The 11,811-nt window shown below is 46.2% G+C and overlaps 1 protein-coding gene across 1 annotated transcript in view; it reads right to left on the reverse strand.

Moving 5' to 3' along the window:
• Positions 1 to 11,811, reverse strand: part of Htra1 (HtrA serine peptidase 1) — a 48,991-nt gene that overhangs the window by 17,275 nt on the left and 19,905 nt on the right. Inside the window, exons 2-3 of the mRNA XM_028769415.1 lie at positions 7,337 to 7,436; positions 6,776 to 6,980 (exon numbers count right to left, since the gene is read on the reverse strand). Coding sequence (XP_028625248.1) covers positions 6,776 to 6,980; positions 7,337 to 7,436 — 305 coding nt within the window. The remainder of the gene's footprint in view (positions 1 to 6,775; positions 6,981 to 7,336; positions 7,437 to 11,811) is intronic.

Consider the following 11,811-nt stretch of genomic DNA (forward strand, 5'->3'; position numbering starts at 1 on the left):
CTCCTAGTTCTGAGAGAGAAGACCACAAAAAGCACAGCAAGAGGAAGCACAGAAAAGCATCCAAAATGGACAGACACAAAAGCCAGTGAACATTCACAAAAGTCAGATAGGAAGGTTTGGGGCAGTGAGTGCCTACTCCAGGCTCCAGCCTGCTTTATGGGAAGAGGACAACAGCCAGAGGATGCACAGGCTTTGGTTATCTGATTTGCTTTTGGAAGAGCCCAGGGGCTTAGTCAGCATCCTCTGACAGTCAAGTGGCCTGAGGAGAACCCGAGTGAGTCATCCCCAGCGGCCGGCCACCAGAGGCTGACTCTCCACATACAGGGCCAAATTATGGGAGGTTTAGATACAAAAGCCCCAGTCCCCCACCCCACCCCCCACCCCATCCAAGTGACCCTGCTCTGAACTCCATGGTGAAGCATCAGACTTCAGGCCCTCTCAGCAGGCTCAGCAGTAAGAGGACCCTCTGTGAGCAAAAACAACGGTACCCAGAGGCTATGCCTCAGCCACTTCAAACAGGTCTGTGGGACTGGTGGGCCAAAGGTGGCCAGGCACCTACCTACAATGGTAGGCCTGAGGGGGAAAAGAAAACCACCGAAAGCCTGGATAAAGGTTGTGTCCAAATATTTACCTGGTGGTTGGCGTCAGGGAAAAGAACCCACAGGAAGTCTCCTTGCTTCCTCAGCACTCCGAGGTACCAAGACCACAAGCTCAGTGTAGCCCTGGCTCAGGCTGTGTCTGGCCAAAGCCAGCAGTGGGAGACAAGAATGTGCAGCCTGCCTGCTGCACAGTCCTCTTCATCTGAAGTTGGTCCAGAGGAGTGAGGTACTAGCCATGATATCTCTCTCTCTCTCTCTCTCTCTCTCTCTCTCTCTCTCTCTCTCTCTCTCTCTCTCCCTCTCTCTCTCCCTCTCTCTCTCTCTCAATCCATCACATTGGGGAGCTGTGGGCCTGGCTAATCTCTGAGCAGATTCTGAGCAGATGCTGTTGTCTTCATCAGGGTTTTGATTGGTTGTGGTCTACACCATGACCAAAAGCAAGTTGGGGAGGAAAAGGTTTATTTGGTTTACACTTCCCTATCACTGTTCATCATCGAAAGAAGTCAGGACAGAAACTCACTCAGGGGAGGAACCTGGAGGCAGGAGCTGATGCAGAGGCCCATAGAGGGATGCTACTTACTGGCTTATTCCTCATGGCTTGCTCAGCCTGCTTATAGAACCCAGGCTCATCAGCTTGGGGATGGCGCCACCCACAATGGGCTGGGCCCTCCTCCATCAACAACTAATTAAGAAAATGCCTTACAGCTGGATCTTATGGAGGTATTTTCTCAATTAAGATTCCCTCCTTCCAGATAATTCTAGCTTTTATGTCAACTTGACCTAAAACTGGCTACATAGCTGTCCAGTACCCATGACCTGATCTGAAGGCCAAAAGAAATGTGTCCTTTATATCATGTGTCCTATATAGCAGATGATGTAGAGTCTGGACACAGATGAGGAGCTGAGGAGATGCCTCAGTCAGTGAAGTGCTTCCTGCACAAGCTTGAGAACCTAAGTTTGATTCTCTGAACCCACAAAGAAGCCAGGCACACCTGTGATCCCAGCACTGGGGAGGCAGAGCTAAAGGGAGCCTTGGAGCTTGCTGACCAGCCACTCTAACCACAACAATAACCTACAGCTTTGGCAAGTGACCGTGTCTCAAAGAATAAGGTGGAAAGCAGCTGTCACCTAAACAGAGAGACAGACAATAGACAGACACAGGGACAGAGATAGATAAATCAAAATCAAGAGAAGCTAGGTTCAAGGTCACGTGCCTGAAATCCTAGGTATTTAGGGAGCTGAAATAGGACGATTACTTGAGCCCAACAGTTTGAGGCTACTCTGAACAGCATATTAAAACACACATGCACAAAAACCACACACATACATCAAAAATAATGAAAAATTAAACAGCAACAAATTCCTATTTAAATGAGGAAGGAGGGCAAATATAGAATGCATGGAGTCTTGAGTCTTGTCCCTCTTGTGATGGGGAGTCGGGGGAGGTTAAGGAGGACTCAGATGTGGGAAACTACTTTATGCAGTGAGTCAGGCAAAGAGATGTCCCTGGGGTCTAAAGCAGGATGTGACTGCATCCCTGAAGAACAAGGGAAGGCCAGGAAGAAAGACCGCTCTAAGCCTCAGGGAGCTGTGCAGAGACGGTGAGGAGGAGGAGGAGGAGGAGGAGGAGGAGGAGGAGGAGGAGGAGGAAAGGGCTCCAGATCAAGCCGGGTGAAGGAAGGAGGTGTCAGGACACTGAAATAGTGGCTCTCAACCTTCCTAATGCTACAACCCTTTAATAGATGTCCTCATGTCATGGTGACTCCCAACCATAAAGTCATTTCATTGCTACTTCATACCTGTAATTTTGCTACTGTTATGAATCCTAATATAAATATCTGCTATGCAAACCCCCAAGGGGGGTTGCAAACCCATAGGTTGAGAATGGCTGCTCTGAAAGAGAGGGTTTCCATAGCATAGGTGGGGCAGCATCTGGAGGAATCAGTCAACAGCTGGAAAAACAGCTGTGTGACCAAATTTCCCCTGTACTTTCTTAACACTTCCCCATATTTCTGCCCATGCCCCTGTTCCAGACTCAAGACACCTGATAGGTTGACATTTAACATTTCCTCCATCACTTCCAGCTCTGTCCTCCTCTTAAACTGCTGGGGGGGGGGGGAGATAAAAACTGTCTTTGGATTAAAGTTAAAAATATTCTGTAAACATGGCCAGTGGCTCGTGTTAAACACATTTGGAAGTAGTTTGTATCCCAAGCTGAACTAGTTTGCCCTCAAAGCTGCTTTCCATTAAAATATTTACATGTGTAAGCCCCACCCCCCACCTCCAGACCAACACTGATTCCACTGAGGACCCTTAGTTTCAGCTCTAAGACAGGAGAATCCCATGAGACTAAAGGGAAGACCCGGAGGGGTCATCCTCTCTCCTCCAGGGGGCAGAACAGGAATCCGGACCACAAATGGCTACCCCATGTGAGCCTTTCCCACTGAGCTCTTCAGGGTCTCAAAATCCAGCAGGCAGAATGAGTGCACATGTGTCGGCTCAGCAGAGAGAAACAAAAGAGAGGCGTTTGGTCACAAGCCCAGAAAGCTCTCTGGCAACTGCAAGCCAAGCAGCTTCAAGCCCTTAGAGATGTGCGGCACCTCTGTGAGAGGGAGGAAGTGAAGGCACTTGGGAAGGGCCCGCTCTGTGGCCATGACTACAGAGGCCTTACACTGTGAGTCCTTTCCATAAGCAGCGTCCATCAGCGGTTTTCAATTTTAAGGGGCAGCTTGCGCTCACCAAACTTGGGCCATGCGGGTTGAGGCACTGTGGTATAGAAACCCCCACCCACCCATCCAAAGCTGTCCAATGGTGGATCTGCCCAAAGAAAAGATGGCTGGTGCTCTCAGAAAAAAAAAAAAAAGAGGGGAGGATAAAAATCAAGAGAACAAGCTGTCCATTGCACCTTCCATTTCACGAAAAAGGACAGTTTCAGTGTGAGTCACAGACTCACACTGCAAATTCATGCTAAGAGGAAACTGGGCCTAAATGACCAGCCCCTGAATTAGTCACTGGGCTTAAGCTCCTGATCTTCCTGCCTTCACATCCTGCCTCTCTCAAACGTTAGGACTGTAGGTATGCACCACCACACCCACAATCCTAGTTTGTCTTCCCTGACCTGTTCCTTTGTCAATGCCCCTAAAATGACACAACACCAAGCAAGCGCCTAACCCATCACTGCCCACCACACACCTTGATCACATCACACTACGGGGTAAATTCTGCTAGAACACAATTCACCTAGGTGGCCAGCCTCTTCCTTCCAAATCAAGCATTGTTACAAGCCAGACTTTCCCTACAAATAACTCTCATCAGAACAGGGACAAACAGAAAAGAGGAGTGGGGATAGGCAAGGGGGGGCAGGTTAGTTGGCAGAAATCAGGCTTTGATGTGGGTGTCTCCAATGTAATAGCCTTTCATTTCCAATTCCATCTTCAAAAGCCACATCGGTTCAATTTTACATTTCCAAACATGGTGGGGGGTTTGTGAAGCACATGTCAAATAGCAGGCTTCTGGTTAAAGAGCTAGGCTCATGGGGATTGCCTGGGGCCCTTCACATAGCTCCTCTGTTCAGAGCCTTCACATTTTGCCTGGATATGCCAGAGGTGACACAAGGCTCCTCCTGTCTCCACAATGGCTCAGAATCAGAAAAGAATATCCCTGGACTGGAAGCAATCACGTGGTATGCACCCACGCATTCCAAACATGAAATTACTTGAGGAGACAGCTCACGAACTGCACAGGCCAGAGCCCTGCCTGCAGATGGCCAGGAGGCCCCAGTGCTGGCTGCCTTCCAGGAACTGAGTCTTAAGGTCCTACGTGTGGTCACTGGCTGTGCTATTCTGGCCAACCTCCTTCCGGTGCTACCACTGAATTCTAGACACCTTGCTAGCAGCATTCCTAAATGGGGACATGCCAACCTTTCCATGGGCTATTTAAGGTCATGCTATTATTCCATCCCATGTAAAGGCCAGCGTCTGTCCCTGTGCTAATGGCTATGGAGTTGGATACCTGGAATCTGCAGCCTGGCTCCGAGGAGGCTAAGGGGTGATAAGATGAAGGAGTGGTCTCTGAGCATTCTGTCTTCTTTCATAAAATGGGAATAACAAGGTTACTCTGTATACTAGAGAACGGTTAGATGTGAAGTCAGAGCCTGGACCAACTGTCTTGGTACCAATAAACACATTTAGAAAGATGAGCTGTTGATAGAAATTTCACAGTAACTTAGCAGAAATAACACACAACTGTGACCTCACTAAAGTCAGTCATGGCATGGGCACAGAGCCTGTGTCTACCACCTTCAGCCCCAGCGCTCACCACCCCAGCCTCTGAGAAGGTAAGGGAACAAGCCGGGGAGGAGGCTGCCTGATGCTATTTTAAAAGGGATAAAAGGACCCAGAATCCTACTGCCCCAACAGTACCCTAACCTTTCCCCATCCAATAGCTGGAACACACAGTAGGACTTCACACCTTCATAGCTCACAGTCAGATGAGAAGCAAGCAAACTCTTCATAAGAAAATGCTACACTTCATTACCAGCCCCACCCATGTCTGTTTCTGCACCAACCACCAAATTCCCACTGACCCTTCTACCTTCTATCTGAAGGAATTTCAAAGGACAGGAAGAAAACAGAAACTCCAATCTCACCAGAAGTGTAAACAGACATCACATCACCATGTGATCCATATGAGGTAGACTGGGAATTTTTGCGGGTGATCCAGTAAGAACTGTATTTAGCTTCAGGCATGAAGGCCTTGCTAAACAAGTGTGGGAGATGTGGCCGAGTGCTTAGCTAGCTCTCACAGAGCCCTGGTTTGATCCACAATACTGCGTAAACCTGGCTTGGTCCCACATATCCATAATCCTCATATAGTAGAGGCAGGGGAGTCAAAAGTTCAAAGCCACCCACAGATTATCAATGTGTTTGAAGGCAACCTGTGCTATATGAGACCTAAAACAATAAAATAGAAAATAAAAATACTTTGCTGAGCAAAAGTGACTGTAAACAGAATATTAAATTGAAAACATTTTCTTTCTTTTCCTTTAATAAAAAAATCGTTGTTGGGTGTGGTAGCACTTGGGAGGCAAAGCCAGGAAGATCTCTGTGAGGTCAAGGCTAGCCTGGTCTACAAAGTAAGTTCTAAGAGTTCTAAGACAGCTAGAACTTGAGATCTTGTCTTAAAGTATCCAAAAATAAAATAAAATTCAGGTAGGACTAGAAGTAGCTACTCCAATAACCCGCAAAGCAATTCCATATAAGCATTTTTCAAACTGAGTTCACTCTCACAGTGTCTTAGTCACTGGCCCTGCTTCTGAGTGAAGGCTTTAATTTGGGTAGATAGTGCATTGCAGCCCTTTTAAGAGGACTATGGCCATGTCATCATATAAGGGAGAGGTGTTAATTTTGTCTTAAGGCTCCCAAAACCTTGAGTATAAAAAGCTTAACAAGCTGGAGAGATAGCTCAGCGATTAAGAGCACCAGCTGCTCTCCCAGAGGTCCTGAGTTCAATTCCCAGCAACCACCTGTAATGGGACCCAATGTCCTCTTCTGGTGTGTCTCAAGACAGTGACAGTGTACTCATATACATAAAACAAACCAACCAACAAACTCTTAACAAGGAGCTCAGAGATGACTCAGAGGTTAAGAGAGCATACTACTTTTGCAGAGACCCAGTGTCCAGTGGCTTATAACCCTGTAACCCCAGCCAAGGGTATCCAACATCTCTGTGTATATACCCACTTACAAACACAACACACAACTAAAAATACTTTCTCAAAAATCTTTTTAAAGCCCATTCTGTAGCCACAGAGAATCCAGGTCACCTCAGTGGAGACAAACATAACTTTGTAATAGATGCTTCATCATGAAGGATAGGAGTTTCCATTCTTACCCACTACTCATTGACTCCTCATAGCCTGTTACTTTATAAAGATAAAATGCTACTTTAAGAACCTCTGATCTGAGAGCCAGCTTCTTCCAAGGACTTCCATCCCCCCCCTCCTCCCCTGCTCAAGTCCCTCTTTGATGAGACCTGTCTGGCCCTGCAGCTTCTGTGTTGTTGCTGAATGTTCCCTGGGTACCAGGGAGCTCTGATATCCTCACCATCTCCACCTCACCTTCTGAGAGCTGGGCACTGCCAACCCAGGCGGCACTTGGGCCTCAGATTCATCTTACCTGGTGGTCAATCTTGATCAGCGCAATGTCTGCCTTTTCATCCACGTCCTTGATTTTGGCTTCATAGGTAGCTCCATTCTTCAGCTCAACCTTGACCCGGTTTTTGTTGGTCACCACGTGAGCATTTGTCACAATCAGTCCATCCTCCGACACGATGAATCCTGACCCACTCGCCACTGGCACCTCCCTTTTCGAGAAAGGAAGCCTGAAACAGACATCAGTGAGCTTGAGTTCATTTGCATACACAAGTAAAGGACTCTTCAAGAGCAACTCACACACATCGACCGAGGATTTAACGTCTTAAAAATAACACTGTGCTACTTTTTGGAATGCATTAAAAATATTCCACTTAGGAAATATTCCCTGGGAATCACTTCAGAGCTAGAAGTTATTAAAACGCTTGAAGGGCCAAGATTATAGGTCTAAATAGGGAACTTTCCCTAAGGCAGAGAACTCGATCGTAACTCAGGAATCTGCCCAGTGACATTCCTGACACTTTAATGTGCTTCAAAAGTAGCTCTGGTGCTATTTATTAGTGAGGGAAAAGGAAGGCCTCTTTACTTGCGATATAGTTCAATGTGAACCACAGCAGGGGCGATCTTCTCCACCACATCCGCAATAAAGTTGTACTTATGACGCAAACTGTTGGGATCTTCCTGCCCTGAGGACAAAGGCAGAGATGAGACAGTTTAGTGCTACTGAGTCTGAGCTGAAGCCTGGAGCAAGATATGGGATAGAGGGAGCCAAAACACATTAAAGCATCAACACACACTTACATACATGCATACACACTCAAGCACACAAACATACACATACATACTCCCATAGTTCGTTCCATGTGTATATGTGTTCATATGCTCATGTATGTTCTATACATATGAGTACACATATACACATGTAATCATATATAACAAACATATGCACACATATACACACACACAACTCGCATGCACGAGCCTCTCTGTGAAAGGGAAACAATCACTCCCTGGGCTCTGGGCTCTGAGTAAGAACTGGGACCTTTCCAATCCTCTTGTGACCCATCACAGCTGCATGTTCCCAGGCTCCCCCAAAAGTTCCAGGGCATCTGTGGATTATTCCTGTTCCATCAGGGTCTGCAGTACTCCAACTGGACACAACTGGGCACAGGAACATGCAGGGAGGGACCAGCTTCTTATGCTGGAAGGAAGGGGGCCTCCATCTGCCCAGTTCCTCAGCTTAAGCCGATTGATAGAGCCATGAAATCTGATCTCTCTTCCCACGGTGTGATGATGTTCTCAAGTTCAGGAAAAGAACTGCAACTTTTGGGAGACAAACTAACTTGACAAATTCATGGCAGAAACACCTTAATATGTCCACTTCCAAAACCTTTTAATTTTCTACTTTGTGGCAGACTTTGAAAATAAGCATTGTTATCATATTATATTTGAGGAAACTGAGGCCAGGATTGCTCCATGGATACTAAATGGTCTTAATAATAAACTTAAATAACAGGAAAATCTGGCATCTGTCCCCAACTCTGTGGTTTCATCCAATGCACAACGTTTCCACTTCTGCATTGGCATCACACAGAGCTGCTCCTGCATCAGTTACCTTCTGTCTCTGTGAAAAGACGCCATGACCAAGGCAACTTATAGACGGAAATGTGTATTTGGGTTTACACTCCAGGGAGATAAGAGTCCTTTATGGTGGTGGAGACAGAAACAGGAAACTGAGAGCTCACATCCTTAACCACAAGCACAAACCAGAGAGAGCAAACCGAGAGTGGTGAGAAGCTTTTCATCTCAAAGCCTACCCCCAGTGACATACTTCCTCCAGCAAGCCTATACGACCTAAGCCTTTCCAAGCAGGGCCAGCAACTGGGAACCAAGTACTAAATACCGGAGCATACGGGGTGGGGGTGGGGGGCTTCATTTAAACCACCACAGTTCTCCCAGGTTCCTAGGTAGTTGTGATTAATAGGCGTGTCCCCTTGAACACCCAAATAAAAGATGGAACGAACTATGGGAGTGGAAACGTTCCTCCTGAACAGAGTCTGGCAAACATCACTGAGAGACAGCTGTAAACAAGTGTATCTGGGCTTCCTGGGACAAGGACCAAGTGGAGGTTTAACTCCAGCTGGCCAGCAACCAGAGGGCACGTGGTATTCCGAAACCACCAGCTGCGAGACTCCTGCCTTGAAGATTAACTAACTTACTTCTTCTTTCTGATGTGCTGAATTAGGCTTAAGATGATCTGCCCACACCGGGGTGAACATAAATATGGGATTTTCAGGCTCAAATGAGAAGCAGGTACCTTTCTGAGACATAGTAGGGAGAGTGGCTCCAATGTCTGTCCAGGAAAGCTACAAGAAGGATCTGGCCTAAGCACATGAAGTCCTGAGGCCCATCCTCAGTTCACAGGTTAGTCTCCATTTCCTCACCAGCAAGATGGGGCCTTTGTCTCCAGGATGAGTTGTGTGTGTGGTCTGTTTAAGGTTTGATTCCCGACTGGAACTATCAGCATGACAGGAGGTATCAAAACAATGAGTATGTGGCTCTGGGGATGGGTACAGGGCTCTCCCACTGGCTAGTTGGGGCAGGGAAGAGAACAGTGACAAGCTAGCTGATGACTTCCATTGCTGTCACCTAGTAGACATCCACAGAGAAACTAAACACAAACAACTAAGCACAGAAATGCCCACTAATTGCTCAAAGATGGACAAAATATCAGCCCAAAGAGAAGAGATGTGTGATTTCTGCACCTGTAGTTTCAGAGCATCTTTAGATGTAAAGGCAGCATGGTTGGGGGCCCATCCCTGTTTCATTTACTGGAGGGAGTGACTGTTACAGTCTACTTGTGTCTACAGACACCCTGATGGCCCTCCTTCTGACCTCCTTATAGAATGGTCAACCCAGACAGAGACACACACTCCATAGGTAAAGCCAGGCTGGCTCTGCCAAACCCAGGAAATGCAGTGAGATGGAGGCTGCTGCATCCAGTACCCTCCTCAAGGGAAGAACACCAACACTAGCTCTGACCTCGGATGGTCACTGATGGCTCTGGGCACTGCACCCACTATTGTGTGGCCTCAGCCACGTCACTGGACTCTACTCCTCTACACTTAATCCCTGGTCAGAAAAGAATGTGAGGATAAGAGCACAGAACTCAGGGCTTGCTTTACAGGATGAGAATGTAGAGTCCATCCCAGAGAGCGCCTGATGAAGCCACAGAGTACGGTTAAGAAGAGGAGGGCAGATGGAGGAGACTCTGGGCAGATGTGAGCACTTCGGACATCAATGAAACAACAGGGATAGGAAGGAGGCAGAGGTACAACCTATGCAAACTCAAGTGGTTCTGGAGCGTCCAACAGCATCACCAATAGCCACTCCTGTACTGGCTGATGGGTAGAGCCTGTGAGAACAAGCTCATTTTTCTGATCACAACCTGCACCCGTTCATGGCTCACAAAGTTACCCCCCACAGCTTTGCAGGAGAGGCCAGAGGTTGGGTCAGTACGTGATCTAGCCCCAACTGCAACCCAGATGGGCACTCGACCGAAATAGAGAGACCTATCAGAAAGCAAGTCCAGCACACCCTAAGGAGCATGACCCCACTCCCGACTCCCCACTCCCCATCCTGCCTTGCTCCCTTAGCCTGGAAGTTACAAAGATGAAAAACTGTGGGGCTGAGGCTGGCCCTTCCTAATTATTGCATGGCTATACAAAGCACAAAGCTGGGACTGGCTGCCCTGTAGTAATGACCCACATACAATGAGGCAAGAGAGAAAAGAGAGTCACGGGAGGTTAGAAAGAAAAACATAAACATTGCCTTTATTTGCAAATGATATGATGGTCCTTCTAGAAAACTCTTAGAAATATAAAAATAAAATACCAGGATAAGTGAGTTTAGTGGTGCCATAGGAAAACAGGTCAATACACAGAATCCATTTGTATATTTAGCAATAATTACAGCAAAAAAAAACTTACAAATACCATAAATGACATCAAAAGTATTAAAAAAAAAAATACTTGGGAAAAATATTAACAAGGTTGTATAAGAACTGTCCCTTGAATGCTCCAAAACAAGTGTCCAAACAAATTAAATGAGACCTAAATAAATACAGAAAAATACCAGACTTGCAGGCTCAATGTTGCTAAGTTTTCAATCCCCCCCCCGCCCCCAGTGGATGTGTAGATTAAAACATACTTCCATAGGAAACCTTAGGAGTTTTGGTAGAAAATGATAACCTACTTCTAAAATGTATATCGACATTAAAGACTGGTATTATACATAGCAAGTCACAGACAGGAAACACTGAATGACTTACAACAGGACTTCATTTTTAAACAAAAATAATCTAAATAACCAGAATTAGCAAGCGGAAAGATGAGTCACAGCAATTTACAGTGATAAATCTTTCCACTTGGCTAATAAATATTTAGTATTACTTATTTTAACACAACAAATGACCCATTAAGTACAGCCAACGATTTCTTATAGCTTTATGAGCTCATGGCTGCCAGAATTCAATCCCAAAAAGCAAATGGCCTGTCTTTCTCCGTTATAAACTAATAGGCACACCACTTCATAAATGTCGAACCCTTAGAACTCATCATCTCTGGGGGTTTACAGACAGTATTATTAACCTCTTTCTTTTATTTCTTTTTTTTTTTTTCAGACAAGGTCTCTCTACATAGCCATGGCTGTCCTAGAACTCACTGTGTAGACCAAACTGACCTCAAACTCACAGAGATATGGTTTCTTCTGCCTCCTGAGTGCTGAGATTAAAGGTGTGCACCATCTAAACCACCATTTGTTTCTTTCCTTTCCTTTTTTTAATTAGCCACTTTCAACAAGTGCCTTTTAGGAACAAAGAGAGAAACGCACAGTTCCCATTACAGAATGCTTACTGAAAAGAACAGGGCCCCTGGCTTAGCAACCTGACCCTCAACAATAACTGAGGAATGGATGGGTTTCCAGGTCCTCGGCAGATGCAAAAAATCTGTAGATGTTTGCATTCCTTACATGAAGGGCAAGGTGGTTTTCATGAATATATAT

This window comes from Grammomys surdaster, unplaced genomic scaffold (assembly GCF_004785775.1).
Source record: "Grammomys surdaster isolate TR1022 unplaced genomic scaffold, NIH_TR_1.0 192, whole genome shotgun sequence".
Taxonomy (NCBI): Eukaryota; Metazoa; Chordata; class Mammalia; order Rodentia; family Muridae; genus Grammomys; species Grammomys surdaster.